The sequence below is a fragment of the Anopheles maculipalpis genome, chromosome 2RL (genome assembly GCF_943734695.1).
Source record: "Anopheles maculipalpis chromosome 2RL, idAnoMacuDA_375_x, whole genome shotgun sequence".
Taxonomy (NCBI): Eukaryota; Metazoa; Arthropoda; class Insecta; order Diptera; family Culicidae; genus Anopheles; species Anopheles maculipalpis.
In genome coordinates, this window is record NC_064871.1 from 67,283,401 (window position 1) to 67,306,252 (window position 22,852).

The following is a 22,852-nucleotide window of genomic DNA, read 5'->3' on the forward strand; positions in this document are numbered from 1 at the left end:
AATAAAAAGGTTTAAGGTTTAGGTGCATCTCAGAGTGTGCATGCATCCTGGAGTTAGCTGGCACACCGGAGTTTTCGGGCACACTAGAGTTTGCGGGTACAAAGATAGGTTCTACCGGGCCTTGACTAGTTAGGATAAACGTTAGAAGAACAGCAACACAAAAACGACCCCATATTATCAATCGTCAGGTCAGGAAGGAATTCAACAGATTGTCTGAGCATTTTTATTACAATATGAGCATTCAGGGAACATATACAATTTGTTTTACAGTATAAATAGCGTCTAATGGGGCGTCCCGGTGGTATAGGCAACAGTGACGCCGGTTTTCTAACGGCAGAACCGGCGTTCAAATCCCATCCGGACCGTCACCCCGTAGTGAGGACTGACTATCCAATTACGTGGTATCGGAGAAATTAGTAAGCCATTAGATGACCGGCGTTACCTTAGAGGGCGTTAAGCCAAGAAGAAGCGTCTAACATATGTTCTGTTTTATAGCGTCTAGTTAAGCCGTATTCCGATGAACTATGCATTTAATGAATATCAAATATAAAATATCACCGTCATCGTCGGAGGATCAATGCGACGAAGACATAATTCTTGCCTACCGGAGATTCTGACCGTGATAGAGCCCGACTCGGAAGCAGAGTATCAGTTGACAGCGACGATCTCGAGGTGGTAGAGGAGTTCTGCTACCTCGGTACGATCGTAACTTCGGACAACGAAAGTAGCGAAATCCGAAGACGCATTGTTCAGGGGAATAGTGGCTATTACCGACTCCACGAACTCCTGCAGTCCAGAAGACTCCAGACTGGACTATGCTGAATGTATTGGACGCCAATACACTCGCCATTTTCGAACGGAGGGTGCTAAGGACTATCTTTGGTGGTGTGAGCGAGCAGGGCGTGTAGCGAATGAGAATGAACCACGAGCTAGCTGAGCTGTTTGGCGGTGCTGATAACTTGACGGCAGTCAAAGCCGGAAGGATACGTTGGCCGGGGCACATGATGAGGATGCCCTCAAGGAGGGATGCCCCACCAAGAAGGTGCTCGTGTGTAGAGGAGCACAGCGAGCCCGTTGGCTGGATCAAGTGAAGCCAAATCCTGTCGGAGATCGGATGCACCCGTGGATGGAGGAATGCAGCCCTGGACCGAGTGTTCTGGAAACTGATTGGCGACCTGTCCATGTCTACGCGACGTGCTCAACCCTGAGCAGGCCAAGAAGAGGTAGAAGCAGTTGTATTGAAATAAAAAAAACAAAAAATTAACTACAGAAATAAGTATTAGTTCATGGTAAAAAGTTAAAAAAAAAAAAACACACACACAAAGAGAAGGAAATAAAAAGAAAAACGGTTCTGCATTTTGTACATTGTACATTTTTTTTACAACTTGGTACTTGCATCTGCAAATTGGGCCGTTATTGAAAACACGATAAACGTGTGCACCATTGACTATAAAAAATAAATCCAAAGCTTCACATTACCCTTACCCTCTTAACCAAAAAAAATGCAAAACGCCCACTATGCAAAAAAAAAGAAAACTCCAATGCACGTTGTGGTTCATACAATAATTGAAAATTTATTAATGTTATCCACCATTTGCTCCTGAACGAATTTGAAAGAAAGCAGAAAAAAAATTGCGAACAAAAGACAAAAAAAAGTGCAGAGAAATCGACATCCAAAGGCAACAAGGGAAGAAAGCATTAGAGGTCGGCTTTTGGCTGTTTCTGCACTGGACGGCCTTCGCGCTTCAGCATAAATCGCCACTAAACGTGCGTACGTGTGTGTGTATGATCACCAAATTGGCTTCATTGAGGTCGAGTGGTTCATCTTGGTTTTTCTTAGTTCGCGACTGCCCCGTCTGCCGTCGTTTTGGCCTAAGTGTGTGATTTATTTGGCCATCAATTAAGCAGCGAGCAAAAACGCAATCGGACCGAAAACTTTCTGTCCGTAGAAAAACATTTCACCTGCTGTCGATTGTAAAGTGTGAAAAAATGTCGTAGACACCATGTTGCCGGCAGCATGTGTTGAGCAAAAAATGGCGAAAGGGAACGTTTGGGAGGCGCACAAAACTGTCGGAAAAATTGTGTTACACACGTGGATTTTGTTTGGCGAATTTCAACGCGGGAGAGATTTGAGCTGCCAAAGTTCAAACAGCAAGATCAAGATGTAATTCCTTGGGTTTTGTTTGGTTGACGGGAAAAAAAGCACTGATCGGTTAAACTTTCGAAGCCGTTACGATCGATTAAGCAGTCGTTAGGAAAGCAAATTTCCAAAAACCTACCGATGTCAATTTTTCGTTTCCGAAACATCCTCCTTTCTCTTGCGATTGTTTCCGGTTGACAAAAAAAATCTAATGCGATTCGTCTCTTAGTGTTTGCAGGAAATAAAAATACAACCGTTTGGGTGCGATTTTTGCAATCTTTCTCGCCGTGGCAGAACTACTATTTTGCTACATAAATATTAAACATCGATTTTCCACACATCATAAGAAAGTGAAAAAAAGGTGTGTAAGATATGCGTATGGCACGGAAGAGAAGGTGAATAAATTCGATTCGACTGAACGAGCACGCCAAACTTGACCGCCAGCGTGTGCGGTCAGATTGAGTGACGGCAAATCCGTAGATCGTTGGCCAAAGAAGCCCATTAGCATCAAAAAGCGATCAATAATCAACCTCACTGCCGTACCGCACTCTCGATTGCATTTTGCACTTTGGCAAAGTCACGTGCAGTTTGCTTTCTTCAGCATATTAAACGTAATTTATGGGTAAAATAGTGTATCAAATTTAATAATGATCCAGATACGAAATAAAATCAGATGCCAAACTGTGGATTAAAATAGAAAATTTTTGAAATATTTCAAACAAAATCATTAGTAAAATATTTTTTAACAGCAACATCACCTCCTTTCAAAAGAAATGACAAATGGAGTTGGTTGATCAAGCCTATCAAGCCTTAAATGTAAGCATCACAGCTCATCAGTTGCTATCGCAATTCGCAACTGCACTTGGGCATGAGACGCTGTAACTTAATACCGACGCATGCGGAAAACCACAGCTCCGAGAATCGGCTGGCCAGCCGGGAAGGTAAACGAATGACCGTTCTCATCGGACTCAACGATATGCGGTGCGGTTGTGAGAAACATGGGTAGGATGGCGCTAATGAACCTTACCGATTGATGCAAAATATGGGAAATATTGATTTGCATCTGGATATCACCGTTACAGGCAGTAGCGAAAATTATCATATTAGATGCATGATTGTTTGTGTGCCGTTAATGGGTTTTCTCTCTACTCGATTCTAAAGAGAGTCTTATTTTTGGATTCCTTGCTAATAGTGTTTTTCATTTTGGCATCATTTAACAATATTAAAACAAAACATTACATTCCTAAGCTTCCTTAGCAAATAACAAAAATGCATAAACTTTTGAAACAAATCATGTTTACTTTGCACAACATGTGTCAAACGTTGCAGGCATTTAAGATAACTAAAACACAAAAATAAACAATGATAAAACGTGATCTACAACTAACAAAGTAGCATGAGAAATTGTTCATAGTAGCAAAAACAAAAGCTCAAGCCCATAAAAAAAGCTCTCGCTTACTCTCTCAACCAGCGATCTTTTCTCACGAAAGCTTGCACTTACGTAAATCTCTCAATTTCTTCTCAGTAGCAAACTATGGGACAATACCGGTAATATTGTCGCGAGTGGATCAATTGACTGTTTCGAAACCTCTTTTAATTAGTTTGGATAAAATTGGGAATGTTTAATCATTAACATGTTTTTTTTTATTCAAAATGAATATTCTGTACGTTAAATGCTTCACAGCACATTGTGTATAAATACGCATTATAAAACTTTTTTAATTAACGTGTATATAAGCAGTGTTTTAAAAAAACGTAGCCTGATAATATCCATTTTGCTTCAATCTCAAAGAATTTTTTTTAATCATGAATAGCACTTGCGCATCGCAATGTTCCAATTATGTGTAAAACTAAATAATATTCAGGAAAACAAAAAAATGCGTATTGATTTTTATGTTATATAAATAAAGCATGCTTTTTCTTACTTATTTGGCTAAAAAAGTATCTACTTTTACCTAAAACCATCAAAGAATTTAAACGAAAATACTTTTAAATTTTAGCTCTTAGCAAATTGCTATTAAAATCGAAAAAAATGATAGCTGTGCCTGAATTAATAATGACTGGTAATAAAAGAAATAAAATAATCTTCATCAACTTGAGCATAACAAGCGCTGCTTATTATTTGGGATCAAAACATTAGAAACCAGGAGACGCTATTTTCAGGTTCTTTTAATGGCAAAACTTTTTAAAGGGGACATAAATACACCGAGGTTTTTGGTCCGATTTTATTTGAGCCATGTTTTTCAACAACGCATCAACATTTCCATTGCACTGCGATCGATTGTCGTGTATCCAATTACGCTGCCAAGTGCGTTAATGTCCGCATTTGTGGATTTTGTGATTATTTTAACTGCTTTTTGAACAGCAACTTAAAATTAAGATTAAATGTTTTATTAGATATAAGTGTGTATTTTAAATATCCATTCAAGCGTCATAACTTGTCCATGTAGTGTTTCATAGTGCGTTATCTCGCTGAGCGCTGAAACGTTTTTCTGATGCGCTCTTTGCAATTTACAAACTCTCTCTCTCTCCCTCTCTCCCTCTCATTCTTTTTGGCTATGATCTCCATTATCTTTTTGCTTTATTCTCGCACATATGTATCACATAAAGGTATCTCATTCCTTTTCCTGAACTGCACACAAAAAGGCTTCACTTTCCAGGGGGGGATGAATTTAGCTGAATTGCGCCAAACCGTCCAGCTTGGAACGGTCCGCACACGAGTACGAGTTGCATCGTCGGCAAGAGCACAGGTGAAAACACGCCAAGTGATCTTACAACAGCATTTTCAGCTCTTTTAACACCATTCGCGATCGTCTGGTCGTGCGTGGACATAGCTAGTTTGGTGTAGTTTTTGTTTGGGAAAGAAATCCCAACCAGTCCCTCTGTTGCGGGAGCTAGTAAAGCAGTGTGAAGCACCTGTGGCCGAAAGTTCGGAATCGATTACCGGCTGGCACACACATCATCGTTCGCGCGATCATTGCACTCACCAGTGTGTGCCTACTATTTTACAGTGTGCGTGTCAAAGTGCGTGTCATCTGCCGATAGCAACCCAAGTTAAGTGTGCGTACAGCTACGAGGTCAGCTTTCGGCTGTTCGACTCGTCGATCCGTGGAGCATATTGACGTCAACGTCCCGTGAAACGCACGGGATTAGGGCAGCAAAAAGCAGCATTTTCCTTCACAAAAACGCGAAAGGCTGGTGAAATAACATTTTGGTGCACGGTTTATGTTCGCGCAGTGTGTTTTGTCAGAATTATCCCACCAACAGTGTTATCCGCAAAACGGGGCACGTCGTTAAATTTTGAAACACCCTCGAAAACGTTTGTACAGGTGCAGTGCATCACACCGCGAAGGTGTTTCCAACGGGCCCGATATATATAGGAGATTAAATCAATACCCCTCTATCGCTATCTGTGTTGCCTTGCTGGAGTGGAGGAATTATCGATTGATAACGTCTAAAGCCGACAGTTAGCCGAATCGTAATGCGACAGATCGGAATGGAGGTAAGTTTGCGTTACCTTTGTAATGTAATAAAGAAAAATTCAATTCGTTTTTTTTTAAGCGTAAGATAGTAACCACGGCCTTATTGAAGGTGGTAAATTAGTTCCCAATTAAGATAATTACTCATGTGGCGACAGTATCCCAAATAAACCATGCTTATCGTCTATAAAAGCTCGATTTCGGTTGAGCTAATTGGTTGATACTCAGCCGTCACACTCTATTTCCGGGTTTAACCTAATCGGGGATCGATTGTTGGTTGGTTGTATAATGCTATAAGTATTTATTGTGCTGAAAAGTAGTTATCTCTTACACAGCAGTTTCTAAATCATAACATATTTTTTTAGGAAATCAATCCTAAAGTAACGAATATTTTCAGGTGGATGAAAAAGTGCACCCGAAATAGGGGTTTTACTTTAATTTCCTACCCTTCTGTATGAGTCCAGCGAACCTTCCAACCGAAACGATCCGTTTCCTGTAACAACCCTCAAACATTCAGCGTAATTTGATGAACGTGAGCCTACATTTTCACCACCCAAACACACACACCGGTGTAATTCTTTCATCAACAAAGACCCTTTTGGTCAGACCCTTTCGATTTGCCCGTGATCTTCTGCACCGGTTGCGGTCGGATCGTTAGGTTTTTTCCTGGTGCATCGTGGTTAGAAAGATAAAAAAATAATAAAATTAAACCACACGGAAAAGCATGTGGTGCATGTAGTCGGGCGTGGCGTGGTCGGTGGTGTGCCCATGTGGTCGACACCTGAACCGATGAAATTTGGATGCCAGGAAGTACGGTATCCAGACGCTAACCGGCTTCCAATCCACCATATGGTCCTGTGGTCAACCCGTGACGATGTGAAACCCTCAGCAGACCCTGCCGACAGCTGATTCTTACGTCTGGAGTGTGGATTAGTTTTTTTTATTATTCTGCTTGATCTTCCTGTACAGACCAGTCTACCTTCTGTCAACGGTTTTTGCTCATTAGTGGGGCACATTTTAATCGTTCTTAAGGGAGTTTTTTTTACAACTTAAGCGATCATAAAATTTGTAACATTGATTAGCAAAAACGCACTGCAAAAGCACTACAAAATGTCTGCTTAGTTGATAGCAAAAAACAGTAAAAATATTCGTTCATTTAGTTAAAAAAATGTAAAAATTATTTGAAACACATTCACAACGACCCACACACACACACATTCCAGACACGCTTTTATGAATTCAACGCACGATAGTTTAAACCTAAACAGGGCACGTATGTTTTACCCACTTCCAGGAAGTGTGATCCTTGGTCATTTTATCTCTCTCGAGGGCTTGGTTTATCTTAGTACGCCAAACGACAGAGTACGCACGCACCTTACCCTTGTGCACTTAGACCCGGGCAAATTGTCTCTTTTCCTCGATAAAATACTATTTCTGCACCTGCAACTTCCGCCATTACCACGCGGTGCAGATGGGACATTTTGACATTATGAAGAGCTAGAAAAAGCAGGAAGTGTTCATCATTTAAATCACCTTCTTTTGGTTGATGAAACGTAAACACAATATTCACAGCCGACGGTTGCATACTGTACGATGCATACGCTAATGACACTGCAATGGCGGCAAGAAGTTGCCACTTCCTTCATTAGAAGTGAAGTTGTTCGGAAAAAAACCCTCCTGCACTTGCACGTCATTACACCTTCCACTCGCATAAGAGTGTGAATTTTATTAATACCGCCTCAACACCTTGCCGGAGCCGTGTACCTTTCGCTTTCAGATCTGGCCACACAGTCTGGGATGTATATGAGAAAGTCAGTTCCATTCCATTACACCTAGCAGCAAACAAATATGAACGGGAAACGGGACGAGATGCCCCTCGTCCAACCACCCCTTTACCATTGTGCAAAGGGCTAAATAGGGTGCAATAAACGGGCTGCACTTCCTAATTCTGCTTCCCGCTATTATAAGCCAAACGAGGGCTCATAATTTGTACACCGGTTTTGCGAATGTGTTGTGTTTAGACTTCTATTTCTTGTTAAATACTGACAGAAAAAAAGTAGCCCGCGTTCGTACTCTCCCCGTGGTTTGATGCAGTCATCATTTAACGGTAGTTTACTGGTGAGAGAAGTAGAGGCAAGCTTAATAAAATAATACCCCCGGTAAGGCTTTGTTGCTCGTATAGGGCTCGCGCGGCCGAGGAAAAGTGATTTTAAAAGTGAAAAAAAAGAGCAACAAACCACACCAAGGCACGCATGTAGCTGCATCCGTTCGAAAACAACACGCCCGCCATCGGTTGGCTCACGATATCGTGAGAAAATTGTGGAACCGAGCTTCCCCCTTACGGCCCAGCATAGATGCACGAATCATTGATCTAAGAGGGTGGATACAGCAAAAGCGGAGAGAACACAATCCGACAATAATTTTATACCACCGTTGAACAAAGTACAGGAAGCAAGGTGGTGGAAGTTTTGCTCACATTGCTTATCAGTTCCACCCTGCTATCGTCAGACAAATAATGTTATTATAAGCACACGAATGGCACGCTAACAAACGATGAAGATGAAGAGCTAGACGTAACTGCAGCCAATTATGCAAAAAACCAGGAGAATGAAATAGAATTAAGCTCTCTGATGCGGGCGATCATTGTAATCGGTAGGTTGGGTGCGTAATAATGTTGGTTAGGTGTTGATTTTTGAAACAAATATATGCATAACTGTAGATACCAAAACCCAAAATATGCAGACACAAACGAGACATGTGAACACAGCGCAGTTAGCCAACATTGGAGCCCTTTTTTCCCATTTTAGCTTGGGGGGAGTTGTGGCAAAGCTTCTCGTCTGTTAGTTGGTGCATTGTTTAGCACAAGATCATTTCAGTCAAACCTCGAAAGTGTTACTCTTGCAACATCTGGTTGTGTGTGTGTGTGGTTTTTGTACAAATTATTTTCCACTTTCCAGTTCGTTTCGCTACTTGGGTGAGAATTAGCTGCTGCACTTGAACGAGAGGTCTTAGGTGGGAATTGGGTTTTGCAATAGTAGCGGCAGCACTAAAGTATTAGGAAAATGGGAATTAAAATGTCATGTATATCGGATCGTTACTTAGTGGTAGCATTTATAAAAAAAATTTTCGGTAAATTATTTGCGACACGTGAAGTCAAACGTGAAGAAATTGAAGTGCGCATGTTTTTCAGATTGAAAGGTTACATCGTTTTAAAGATGATTGATGTAATTTACTGCCATTTTGCTGACCCGCTGGCTTTATGATAGATTCGTCTATTAGATCTTCAAGTGATCTTAGTACATCCCTTAAATAACCAGCCAATCAGTAACCAACGGACTGATAAGCCCTCTCGGTGTTGTCGGCGGCATGATGTTTACTATTATTTACAGATATTTAAACAAATAATTTTACACACAACAAATAGATTTGCTCTCGAGGATCGTAGAATCATTTCTGACACTAACATTACCGGATCAAACACCTCACCAACCGAGCTGAGGAAACATAGCCATAGCATAGCATTGCCCAAGACTAGAGCGACCTGGCTAACACGTATAGGCCCGCCGACGAGTGGAGCACTGGACAATCGACGGAACTGTTGAGGAGTCCTACAATGAAGGCAAGTCTAGCCCGTCGAATTAGTTTTTCAAGCTGCAGCAACCCGAGCAGCAGACACCAGGACATGCAGTCCTGGCTACGATCGAGGCAAACCGCGTTAAATGCTCTACGTTAAATGGACTCGAGCCAGTCATCTCGAACCAGGGAGCTGTATAGCGACCTGGAACAGAGTGGACCAAACCTTGCTAGGTTCGTTGCACCTTGATTTGACATGATCGAGCTGATCTTCGAAAGACATCCACGTATCAATAAGAATGCTTAGATCTTTGATACAATTTTTTCTCACAAGAATTCGTCCGATCAGTTCGTAGCTTAAGAGGGTAGGGGCTCTCGATCGGCTGTTTGTTTGCCGATCTCTGTTAGTTTGCCTTATCCCGGGAATGCTCGGTAGGATCGAATTATTTTACTAGCCATATTTGACTCATAGCCCTGCAGTATTGTAAATTGTTGAATTCATGAGCCAATTTCTTGAAAAAAAAAAAAGATGATGATAAGTTTCACCTCTTACCCAAACACAGGTTTGAGAAGGGCGGAATTATCTTTACGATATTTTTACTCTAATTGTATAATAAAAAATTAATAAACCGTAAGTGGAGGCGTCGAAGAGCATTTCGAGGAATCCAACAAGCCATCAACATATCTGATAAGACCAACACAATTCCACCGAGGAAGAAATGAGCCTTACTTCACGACAATGGTATTTCATGGTATCCTTTACGTAGCGTTCCAGCGACCGAGGAATGGTGACATGGACATCTACACATATGTGAACATTACACAGTTTGTTTGACATACACACCACACCTTCGCTTGAACTCCTGTAAGCTGCTCGCGTTTTTTAATTCCCTGGGTATTCTGTTGTACCGTTGAATCCCTTTGAAATACAAAGAGTTCCTAGCAATTTGAGATAGTAAGTTAGGGCTCTGCGTGTACAGTACTTGTGAACGTCAGATCTCCGCACTATTCTCTCTCCCAGCTACACTGGCAATAGGTTGTTCAATAGTCGATGTACAAATGTCATGGTCTGATACAAAATCCTTTGCTCTACAGACATCCATTGCAGAATATCCAGGATAACAGCGAACGATGTACGTCGACCACAACCCAAAATAAGCCTCATAATACGATTTTGCAACCGTTGAAGCCGAATAATTTGCCCCTTTATTGCCGAGAAACAAAACGGACGAGCAGAAATCAAAGTGTGGGGATATTAGTGATTTGTGGAGAGGTGGACTTTTCCCGAAAAAATCGAGATCGTTCGCCAGCCTACTAATCACTCCGCACTTCTTTGCTACTTTGGTGATGACCCAGTCGATGTGAGCGTGGAATTTCAACTTGTCGTCTAATATAACCCCCAATTATTTCACCTGACGAGTTCTTGGATAAACAATATATTTTAACCTTTACTTAAACTTAGTTTTTGGTTTTAGACACAAACCATGTTTGAAGCTAGAAGTAGCTACAAAAAGCCATACAAACTAGAAATGATCTCTACCCTCCAAATAAGGCACGCTTTTCCTCCATAATGTCCAGGAAACAGAAATACAAGAAGATGTCAACGGTTTGTGCCTTTGGTCAGCTGCCAAAATCATTAGTCTGGTCTCAAAACTAAAGAAAAAGGAATTGGAATAAGAAATATATCCCTGTCAGAGTGTCTCATGTGACACCCCTCTAAGGTAGCTCCCTAGGGCATTAGAAAACGTAACGGTTGTGCGGCATCCAAACAAAAAAGCATGCCATTCGTCTTCCATTTCCGTGAGGTGTGAAAAGGTGTTCAGGCGAAACAATGCTGTCCGGGTCTTTTGCGTGACGATATTTATCTGTTTAATTATGAACTATCAAAAAGAAGTGACGAGAAAATTGGTGCTAGATATCACGTTGCTCCATCTTGATTTATTCGAGCTCTAAATTTGGCTGACTGCTGTGTGATCTGATCATCTAAGCTGGTAACATAATTCCTTTTCCCTTCAATGCAGTTTTTATCGAAAAACACACACTAAATCTATCAAATGAAAAGGAAATTCATCAACAGAACCACACCTGATCAGTACAACAGCAAAACACACTATCCTAACAGTGCCAAACCACCGCTGTTCGTCTTAAAGTTTTCGCTTTCTCTCTACGCGATCGAGAGTCCTCGAACAACATATGTTCTTTTTGATGTTGAAACAGACTATTTACACGTCGCTTCCCGTTGATGCCGGTTTTCACTGCCTGAAGAAGAAGAATGGTTAGGCTTTTTGTTTGCCGCGGCACAAACAAGTGCGGGCCAAACAACACTCTTCAGCGGGCTATTTTTACTGGCAGATTATAATTTTCCTTCCTTTTATTTTTCTTGCAAATACTTGCCATTTTCATTGGTTTTTGCGTGCATTGTGTTAGAGCGCGTGCAGATGTGTGAAACGGGGAAGAAACCCTACACGGGTGCAGGTGTTGATGGGGGCCAATGCACACAAAAAAAAAGTGAGGAAACACCACGAAAGATGCAATTGTTAATGGTGTAGGTTTTATGCTTATCTGTTGGGTTATTTCTTTACTTCGCCCATCACTTAAAGTTGGTTTTTTTGCGGATCAGTGTTTAAGCCTTACGGAATGCAAATGTGTACTGGTTGGCAGCGGTCAGTGTGCCGGAAAAAAAATCCAAGCTGAATCCAATCTCAGCGGGAGCAAAAATCAGCCAAGTGTGTGCTTCAAAGCATACCTGTAGCTTGTTCTCTTACCACTTTCTCCGATGTACTTGACCAATCTGCAAAAAAAAAAACGAGTGTACAAAACCTAACCACAATGAATGATGTTTTGCTTTTGATTTCATCAGCAAATGCGGTTTTGTGCCCGATGGACGAGCAAGATCGCGAAAGATCATGAAGAACATGTTCCGAGGCGAGGCATGTGTGTTATAAGTGTGCATAAAATGGCTGCAAGGCCTTACCATTAGCTCATCGACTTAGGTTTTTCAAGCTACAGGCTAAACGCTAATGTCTTTGGACGAGCTGTGTTTGTTTACAACCCAACACGTGATGTTGTGCCTTTTTTCTCGTTTAAAAATAGATTAAAAAATATTATGCATTTAATATGATGTTTGGCTCAACTTTGGATCACCAAACCGAATCACACAATTTAAAAATGTTGAATATTCATCGACAAATGTTACCTCACTCGTAGAACTACAATCAAAGTTGTTGCATTTCTCGAAATTATACACACACAAAAAAAAACACACACCAAAACACGATCTGATGCAACAAACTTGCCCGAAAACAAATAAATGATAAACGACTTACATTTCAGCGAAACCTTTGCCAAATTGATACGCGACTACGACCGCTCGGCGATGAAGTTCCGACACACGAACGAAAGAAAATAAGCGATAAAAATACTCCGACCACATTTTTCTTTCCCAAAAGCCCTTGGGTGCTGGAAGCAACCAAACCGGTTCATGTCACCTTCACCGCCGAAAGGAAAGCGCTCGAAATACGATCACCGGACGGACGGGCAGAAAGTAAAAGTCACCCGTCCGCCCAGCCGATAAACGGTCGTCGCATTATATAGATCGCGGCTATGCCATACGACGAGCTGGCCGAGCAGTGTGTCATTCGATGGCGATCAAAAGCATGATGTATGGGAAAAGGGCTCCGTTTTTCGGAAACCCTAAAACGACAACTTCCCTTGGCTCGGCTCTTCCTGCCACGCCCTTCGTTTCGATGCAAGCCAACCGTCAGGGATGCTGCAATAGGTGTCGGCCCGCAAAGGGAGGCACCGAATTATTCAACAGCGACGAATTCCGCGGCCAAAGCAACGGAAAACTTGGAGCGGAGAAAAATATCCACCAACAGTCCAGGGACGACACACGGGATGATGACGAGCGAAGATCGCACGGATGGAAAGTGGAAAAGGTCACCTTCGTGCGTCACATAAATCGATACAGCTAGTTTCGGTTCCGTTCTTCGGCATTGTGCGCTTCGGCGTGTATTGATTTGCTGGTTGTCCGGATTGCAGCATTACATATCGTGCATCAGAAAACACTTTCCAATTTTTTTGGAGCGATCGTTGTTAAGAAGCGTAATTTGCGCGAAACAGAACCGTGTTGTGTTGGATTGGATGGTCAACGGTGCTGGGGTGCCAGCGAAAAAGTTTAGAGTTCACGGCTCAATGGGAGGTTTTCGTTCCGTCGACTGGGGATGAGGAATTACCAATTTTGCAAGCTAGTTTGGTGTATGCAATTATGGGAATGGTTTGAACAAACGAAACGTGATAACACGATGTTCGAGAATAGGTCTTTCCCTTTTCGCATTTCACATTTTGAAAGGTTATTTCGAGATATTTTGTATTAGACGCGCATGCGGGTTATGTATTTTTGGGAAAAATTATGGATTCCTTAGTAAACTCTTCTTGGCTTAACGACCTGCTGTGTCATGCCGGCCAGCTAATGGCTGACGAGACTTAATGATTCCAAGGTGTTGGATAGTCACGCCTCAGTACGGGGAAACAGTTCGAATGGGATTTGAACCTCAGTCCTGTCGTTATTCAACATAAACAATTATACCCTGTAATCCAGATTGATCTCACGCGATATCAGTACCTCAAACCCTTCTCGGATAATAATTTTTTTTAAGATCATGTCTACTGACGTGTGATTGAAATTTGGGATTTGTTGTGAATTTTCAGTTAGAAGAGTTGTTTGAGTTCTGATTCTAGATGGCTCTAGTTTTACGTATGTTTGGTTTGTTGGTTGAAATAGCAGCACATTGCTTCTTCTACCTCTTCTTGGCCTGCTCAGGGTTGAGCACGTCGCGTAGACATGGACAGGTCGCCAATCAGTTTCCAGAATACTCGGTCCAGGGCTGCATTCCTCCATCCACGCCTGTATCCGATCTCCGACAGGTTAGACTCTACATGATCAAGCCAATGAGCTCGCTGTGCTACTCTACACACGAGCACCTTCTTGGTGGGGCATCCCTCCTTGAGGGCATCTTTATCATGTGCCTCAGACAACGTATCCTTCCGGCTTTGACCACCGTCAAGTTATCAGCACCGCCAAACAGCTCAGCTAACTCGTGGTTCATTATCATTCGTCACACGCTCTGCTCGCACACACCGCCGAAAATAGTCGACGCTCGAAAATGGCGAGTGCATTGGCGTCCTCCGTCAACATAGTCCAGTCTGGAGTCTTCTGGATCGCATGAGTTTGTGGAGTCCGTAGTAGGCACGATTCCCCTGAACAATGCGTCTTCGGATTTCGCTGCTTACGTTGTTGTCCGAAGTTACGATCGTACCGAGGAAGCAGAACTCCTCTACCACCTCGAGATCGTCGCTGTCAACTGATACTCTGCTTCCGAGTCGGGCTCTATCACGGTCAGAGTCTCCGGCAGGCAAAAATTATGTCTTCGTCGCATTGATCCTAAATCCAATTCTATTGGCCTCGCGTTTCAGTCGGGTGTACGCACATGTATGTCCGATGATGCTAATATCATCCTCGAAACCAAGGATTTGGAAAGATGGAGTGAAAATCATGCCCCGGATATCGAAGCCCTCGCTTCGCATGACGATGTTCCATGACGAAGCCCTCAAGAGCGATGTTGAACAACACGCAATAGAATTCTTCCCCTTGCCTCAGATCCCGGTGAGTTTCTAACGACTCCTGCATCATACTCGACACTCTCACCTTGCACTGCTCCCCGTCCTTATTGGCCTTTAGCAGCCGTACCAGCTTCCCAGGGAATCCGTACTGCTGCATGGTGTTCCATAGTTCGGCCCGATCTTTGTTATCGTAGGCCACTTTTAAGTAAATGAACAGGTGGATCTGTCTTTGAGTAAAGATTCCGCAGCAATCGATCGCACAGCTACGATCGATTAGTTCAAAAATAGCGAAACATTTCTTGCAAGTGCAGGAATCGATGCTTACGTAAATATTTTTGTACAAAATGCAATAGCAAAATGAACAACCACTAACAAACAACCTTGGTTACAAAAACGAGCAAAAACTATTGTCAGAATCGGGTATAAATAAAGCGGTCTAGGAAGCCATCTAGACAGCAGTCTAGAGAGAAGCTACAACAAGCTAAACCTTGCGTTCAATTCTTTCTAGAGGTTTGAGTGTCCCCCTACCAAAGGTAAGGCCTCGATGTCTCCAACTTTCCAGTAAGGAAGATTCTCATCTAGAATCTTCAGACTGCCTGGACAGCCAAATAAAAGAAAGTTATAGGTCCGCACAGTTAGCAACCACGTTGCTCCGTTCTCATAGCGATTATAAGTACGAAATTCTTCTTCCCTACAACAAAGTGACCGTGAATACAATTCTTCTGCTCCACCACAGGCTGGTTGTCGATTTGCATCCAACAAATCCAGCTTGGTAGCTTCCGACGAAATCTGTAGCAAGGGGCTCAAGTCTGCAGAAGAGTATTCGGGACTGGAGGCAGCATTCAGAACTGTGATGGCCCGAAAGATAGCACAGTCCATCCTGTTGCCCTTTTTGTACACCGGGTGTATGATACCCTGTTTTCAATCGTCCGGTAGTTCATCCTGGTCCCAAATCCTAACAATCAGCCGATGCATGATGGTGGCAAGCCTCTACGGGGTCGCATCTTGAACGCATTGATCTAAGGGCACGCCGGTCATCAGATGACTTACTAGACATGCCGACACCACGTAGTTGAATAGTCAGTCCTCACTACTGGATAATACTATATGGATCATATTGCATTTGATTTCAATTAAGACTCTTAAAATCCTTCTTAGTACCATCAGGATTCGTCTCAAAATAAATGCACAACACTTGCTCCATTTCGTGTAATGCAAGGCTTTTTTAATGAGCCATACTTGCTACTATATAAGTAAGACTCATTTTGTTCTTTATGTGAAATATCTTCTAAATTTCGCAGCAATAATTTACGCCAGGAATTCTAAAAAACAACGTCTATTTGTCCTACCTCCTCCATAAACATCTTCCGAGTTTAAACGGCCAACATGCTCCACTGATCGGTTATCAATTATCGGTACATGGCAGGTTTGTGGTTGGAGACAACGGCATGATAACGATTCACAACAAAAACCGCACCATCCGTTATCGGAACACTCATACTCCATGCCGTCCCCGTTTCAATGGTTCGAAGATTGATGATTTTTCAAGGCGTCTTGGAACAGCTTGTACCAAAGAATGGACACATTAGCAAATCGACCAACGAAATACCTCGTTTGTGTTTGACACCAAACAGTGCCGTCGATATCACGAGTTGAGTAATCGATCGACACACATGCAACGTGTGAATATGCAAGATTGAAACCCGACAATAAAAGTCGTTTTGGGCAATTAGGTATGAAATATTGGTTTCCTTCATTTTGGAGCCTTTACAGCTGAGCGGAAAACAGGTTCGATGTGTGGTTTAGAGAAATGCTAATCGCAAATTGATTGGATTCCAAATCAAGAAAACCAGTTGTTTGGTGAGTTTAAAAAAAAAGGTGACTATTTTTGAAGAAATATTCGCACTATTTACAAGCACGCTAGAAACAGCTCATTTTGCCGTATTTCTTCTTGGCCGACAAACCACCATCATCGTTGGCTTTATCTTATCAGCCCGCAGCCGTTGGTCCCGGGTGCGGTGTCAAGTGTTTCTCCGTTGCCCATATCGCGAAAACAGCATTTTTGTTTCATTAACACACGACCAAACACCGGGCGGAGGACGGAGGGCTACGTTCGTTGGCGTTCAAACTGGAAGAGAAATTGTTTCTCCACACACTGATGTCATCCACTGTGCGGCGGGCGGCCTAGTAGTTAGGCCTAGTAGACCGTGTGTATCTATATGCCACAACAGTACCCAGCATTGCCTTCTCTTCTGCCGAGCCCTTTTGCAGCGAACGGAACCGAGTATGATAAGGGCAACCGAAATTGGAAAGGCAATTTAGCTGAACATAAAACATGTTTGCCCGCTAGAAAGATACCTGTATAAAGCTCACTGGGACTGAGTGATATTTGGACGTAATTTAATAGTCATCCTGTGTTGTTTTATTAGCTTTGTGCCAAATTTGGAATTTTATACAGATGATTCACCCTCGGTGAATCACCGGGCCATAGAAAGAGAGAGAATCAAGCTGTCAACTGATTGGTAATAATTAAAAGGATGTGCAAAAAATAGATAAGATATTGTTAATGGTTCGAGAAATCCAAATAGCATTTGTATAGCACTGTACTTTTACCATAATTAAGTATTTTGCAACTAAATAGAACAACGGAATGCAATAAAAACAGATTTCATATGATCCTTCTATCATAGGTAAGTGGACATTTGACGATTAACTCATGTTCCTTCGCCTTTTTTAACAGATAAAACGTCAAGAGGAACCAAACAAAATGGAATGGATACGTCAATTCTGAAGTGTACCGAGTTCTTTTATTTACGTGACTCTTGAAAGAGATCTGGATCGTTTGATAATGGCTCTCCAATATGGTACTGTTTGTCCATCCGGCCCTACTGTCAATCGGGTCTCCCTTTGATGCAGTGTTTATGAGCGATGAGAAATAAATGCTCTATAAAACACTTTTGCTGCAGCTTTGATCGTGCTTTCTGTTAACTTTTACACGTTTTACCTTTTACAGTGATTGAAGTGCAAATGCAAATCGTCATTCCCGCTTACATGCCCATTTTCCAACTTTTGATAGCACATTAGAATGTGGGATCCTCTCACAACATGGTGCTAACATAAATTGCGTAACGGTTTCCCGGATCTTTTCGACAGAGCAAACGCTCACGCCATCTCCCCCCAACGGGGATGATAAACACTGAAATGATTGCGTGTTGCTGGAAAGGTACGCCGGTGCCTATCGTTCATTAATTCGTTTTGTTCTCGGTAACTACTGCGTAAGAATGCACGAATTCCACCGTCGAAATATAAATGCAGACATGAAATGATTCTCGCTTGCCCAAAAACCTCTATCCCGCCGTGTGTAACACAATTACTTTTGCTCAACTGGAGGAAACTAATACCGATGGGAATAAGATAAAGCTTCTTATCGTTTGTTAAATATTAAACTCTAGCAACCGAGGAGCGCTACATTCTTCACCTCTGGACGTTTCTCACGCTTTAGATTGAATTGAATTATTCGTCACAAGCATTTTTTAATCGGAAAATCACGAGCATCGAATGTGGTTCTCGGTGGGCGATTTCTGTAACTACCACGAGCATGGCTTCATTAGAACTTACCGCGACGTCACGACGCACTCATTAACATTTGGTCCAAATTTCTTGCTCACGACATTCGAATCAATTAAAACGATTTGGATTCATGTTCATCCTTTTGATTGACATGATCGTCGTTCAACGGAGGACCGTCCGTTGGGCTAATGGTGGTGTAGCCGGTCTTATACACAGCAGAACAGCATATCGAATTCCATGCGGCTGCCATTCACTTGAACCCGAATTGAACAATTTGAGTAGGGCTGCGGGAATTATGAGTGGGGAGCGAAGAGAAAATGAATGAAAATGAATGGTTGGTGCCTGGACAAGACAAGCCGGAGAGCAGTCCAAGACTTTCGAAGAAGTACAACAAACGTCAACTTCCACGGACGTATGAATGTTTTATCAGCTAGGCAATTATAATTTATTAGCTAGGTTACTTTCTTATTTACTTACTTATCAGGCGTTACAACCGCTTTGCGGTTTTGACCTGCCGCAGCAGAATCCAGAACCGCTCACGGTCCCGCGCCGTTGTCCGTGCCTAAAAGGACTTTCTGAGCTGGGTCGTCCGCCATGCGTATAATATGGCCAGCATATCAGAGCCTGGCGAGCCTAGTTCGCTGCACCTTCTGAATATCTTCCTCTCGAACGCGGCTAAGAGGACTTCGTCTGTTTTGGACAGGGTCTGAAAGGCGTATGTGAGTACTGGTAATATAAAGGTACGATACAGTCTCAGCTTCGACCGTCGCGACAGGTTTTTTGAGGTGAGATGTTTCGCCAGCATCCTAGCGCGCATCTCCGTCTATATGCTGTTTTCGGTGCTGACATTTGACCCGAAATAAGTGAAGTTTTGGTCGACTTCAAATAACCGATCACCTCTCCATACATCACGTACATCCACGTAGTTCCAGATTTCTTAGTGGGGCCGCTGATGGTCTTTGCCTCATTAATCTGCTACCCGAGGTTTTCTGCCGCCTGCTCCATCCTTTGGTAGGCCACTGCTACCAGGAAGAGCAGCAAACCAATGATGTTTATATCATCAGCGTATGCCAAGATCTGGGTTGACTTATGGAGGATGGTTCCCGAAGTCTCGACCTCCGAGCTTAGCTAGGTTAGACTTCGAAATTTGATCATCCGAATGGATGTAATGTTGAGCATGGCGTTGGATATGGTCATAAAACAAAGCCTAAAGACATCTCGAAGTATTCTGCTTCTTGCTGCGACGTTAACCCAAGAACTTTAATTCAAGACACAATTTTCTTAAGTGTCGCTAAAATTTAAGGCCTTTTCTGTACATAATTCTAATCTCTCTCTTCTGGGCTCTAACGACGTCGGCCATCAAGTGGCTTACTTGACTTGCTGCTGATGATACCACGTAGTTGGATAGTCTGTCATCACTGAGGGAGAACGGTCCTAATAGGATTTGAACTCTGGTCCTGCCGTGTGAAGAACGACGCCGTTTACGCAAAACTATCGGGCCGCCTCATCATTCTAATAACCAACTAAGTATATCAGTAGTTCCGAAGGATCGCAATTGCTCAACAATCTTTGTTACAGAAAACAGAATACAAGTAAATTAATTTTATTGCTAGCACGCGGTGGTATTAAGCAGAAAATGTGTCTGGAAATACGCTTCGTCACACTTCCAGCACACCGGAACACACACACACACCAGTGCAGCAACACACGTGGGCTAATAAGCATAGGACGATCCGAAACAAAATGCGCCAATCGTCAGTGTGTGTCATCGACCTGTCTCGCCTATTTCCCAGGTGACGTTTAAGTACCGTAAATCAGGTGTAGCGCACGAGCTGTTCTCCACCAACCGGGCTCGTTATCCAATGCCTCACCGGTCGATTGGAATCCCGGCCGTGTCGGAAAGGGAAAGTGACAATCGGATCCAATCTAATCAGCAAACCGTCATGTGCACATGACATGTGAGGTTGGTGGGTTACAAGCAAAACACGCCACATGCAGCTGTGGAAGATGGCTGTGATTTCGGTTCCGATTGGTTAGCGTATAAATGCAACATCCATGCCATAATCGGTTATCGTGAACCACACCGATTCAAACACGTTCCAGATGTGTGCGTGATGCTTTTGTTTGCAACAAAGAAACGACGCGAGGAAGCGATAGAAATGCTCATCTTTAGCGCCACTTCGGTTCACGCTGTGCCCATATAAACCGCCGCACACGGCAAAGTATTGCGCAACGAACGAATTTCGGATGAAATTTATTTTATATCTGGCGTTTGCGTTCCAGCTTGCCCACCAACATCACCGGTGAAAGATGGCGGGAAGGAATTCTATTAATTGCATCCCACCTCGAAATCTCCCCATTGCCGGTATCGGTTACGACGCAGCACCTAGCGCTTGGTTCCGATCCACGTCACGTAACGAATCGGTAATCGGATGAAAAGTGAATTTTATCATCCGTTTGGTTTTGGGTTTGCCTTCTGAAGCATGTGGGCTGCGGTTTGGTGGTTTGAATACGATTAAAGGCTTCACGGTGTGATTAACATGTCATCTGCCGGGTGGTTGAAGATGCCATGGAACAATTAATTTAACCAAACGGAACTATGGCAAGGGTTGAAAAGAGTTTGAATTCCCTTTTATGGTGCTCATTGAAAAGGAAAACTTGTGTTTTGTCGTGATGTTTGCTAACATGTTTATGATGTATTGTTTATGTTTATTTTTCAACTTCAGGTTTCCACTCTGTATAGGTTCATTATACTTCCAATTAATTTTATTTTAGTTGAAATACTACAACTCGGTGCCGTATTCTTACCTCCAATTAATGTTACATTTGTTTATTTGATGTTTTGTTTTATCTTCCATATAAACCTCTTATCATTGCATACAAATGATCAATCGGTTGGTTCTCATGTTCAAGAAATTAATGTCTCATTGTAATAGTACAACACTATAACTAGTTTAAGATTTATTCTTAAATCTTTAGGTACATAAAAAAGTGCCGTAGAGATTATTTCGTTATTTTATTTGTTGAATCCAACGGACCATATGTGGCCCGCTTGAAGCGTCTTTTTTTACGTTTTACATTTATAGTTAACATTTACTGTTTTGCATTCAACAAGTAATTGGCCACACTGTACGGAAACATTAAGGAACGCAGAGCGCGACAGGTCTGGTTCAAAACGATCACACACGGAGTTTAATTCGCGGCACATGACGGATCAGAGGCGCCAAAATGAGTACGACGTTCCCCTACGTCAAGAAGTGATCTTCTTGAGCAGCACCGGCGAATCTATGCGATTTTCAAGCAGACCTGCGGCAAAAAGTATCTGCGCGTTACAATTCTGCTGTTTCAGCGACTTCAGGCCAAGTAACGCAGAACGTCCATTGTAGTCCACCTGGACACCCCAAATTCACGCTGGATGGATTCCAGGCGAGTCAATGAGCGTGCTGATATGGACCACCACACCACGGATGAATATTCCACAACAGACCGAACTAAGGAGCAGTACAGCATCTTAACGGCAATCGGGTCGGTAAGATCGCGCGCAAGCTTCTTCAGAATGCCAACTAGTTGATTACCCTTAGCGACGATGTGCTCTAGCTGGTCATGAAAGCTCAACTTATCGTCAAGAAGCACTCCTAGATCTCTGACGCAGCTTTTACGGACAAGCGCAGTGTCGTTAGTGGTATTCGTGCAGATTAAGGGATTACGCTTTCTGGCAAACGTAACCACAACGCACTTGTCGACGCATATCTCCAAGCCATTCGTACAGCACCAGGACTGGAACGCGCTGAGAGCATTCTGGAGATGCAGCTGATCTTCCTGGTTGCGTATCGGTTGTGGCTGTCAGGAGGAAGCACACGTGTGACGTCGTTCTGGAATATTACGAAGAGAAGCGGACCTAGGTTGCTCCCTTGTGGTACTCCTGAAGACCCGTCGATGCTTCGAGAGGTTTGGTCCCCCATCTTCACTCGATACGAACGGTTGGTGAGGTAGGACCGCATCCAGTTCAGCATTTGTCCTGGAAGGCCAAGAACCTGAGGTAGTGCAATGTTCTCCATAAATCTTTCTGTAATAAGCCCTCCCTTCCCAATCAACTGCTTCGCGACCTCGACCGTGAATCGTAATGCAATGCAGTTTGGTTTTGCCTTTTTTTCTGCAGCTCCATTATGCAACAAGCCACCATCCATCCTTGTGACACATCTTGACCACGCTCTCGATTTACTCAAGTTTGTTTGCGCCTGCAGTGTGAACTCGGCACCTTTATGCGACAAATATTGAACAAAACAGAAAGAAACTCTGTCCAACCTCGGTGGTGCACAAAACCAAAACACAGTGTCAGCCGGTTAGCGAAACTGCCGGGTGAGGTAAGCGCTATGAAGGCAAACTTAAAACAAAACCTCGAAAAAGTAAGCTAATAAACAGCTGACCAGCCACAAACGTGACATAGCGAGGTCAGCCTTGAAAGATG

The 22,852-nt window shown here is 42.9% G+C and overlaps 3 protein-coding genes across 3 annotated transcripts in view; 2 read left to right on the top strand and 1 right to left on the bottom strand.

The window, feature by feature from the left end:
• Positions 1-22,852, bottom strand: part of LOC126556257 (proteasome subunit beta type-5-like) — a 375,585-nt gene that overhangs the window by 315,822 nt on the left and 36,911 nt on the right. The window lies entirely within an intron of this gene.
• The window catches only part of LOC126556179 (uncharacterized), a 35,106-nt gene continuing 17,702 nt past the window's right edge, over positions 5,449-22,852 (top strand). Inside the window, exon 1 of the mRNA XM_050211402.1 lies at positions 5,449-5,642. Coding sequence (XP_050067359.1) covers positions 5,622-5,642 — 21 coding nt within the window. The 5' untranslated portion in view covers positions 5,449-5,621. The remainder of the gene's footprint in view (positions 5,643-22,852) is intronic.
• Positions 20,088-22,852, top strand: part of LOC126568810 (exportin-2) — a 487,296-nt gene continuing 484,531 nt past the window's right edge. The window contains exon 1 of the mRNA XM_050225450.1: positions 20,088-20,093. The gene's annotated coding sequence lies outside the window, so the exon portion shown is untranslated. The remainder of the gene's footprint in view (positions 20,094-22,852) is intronic.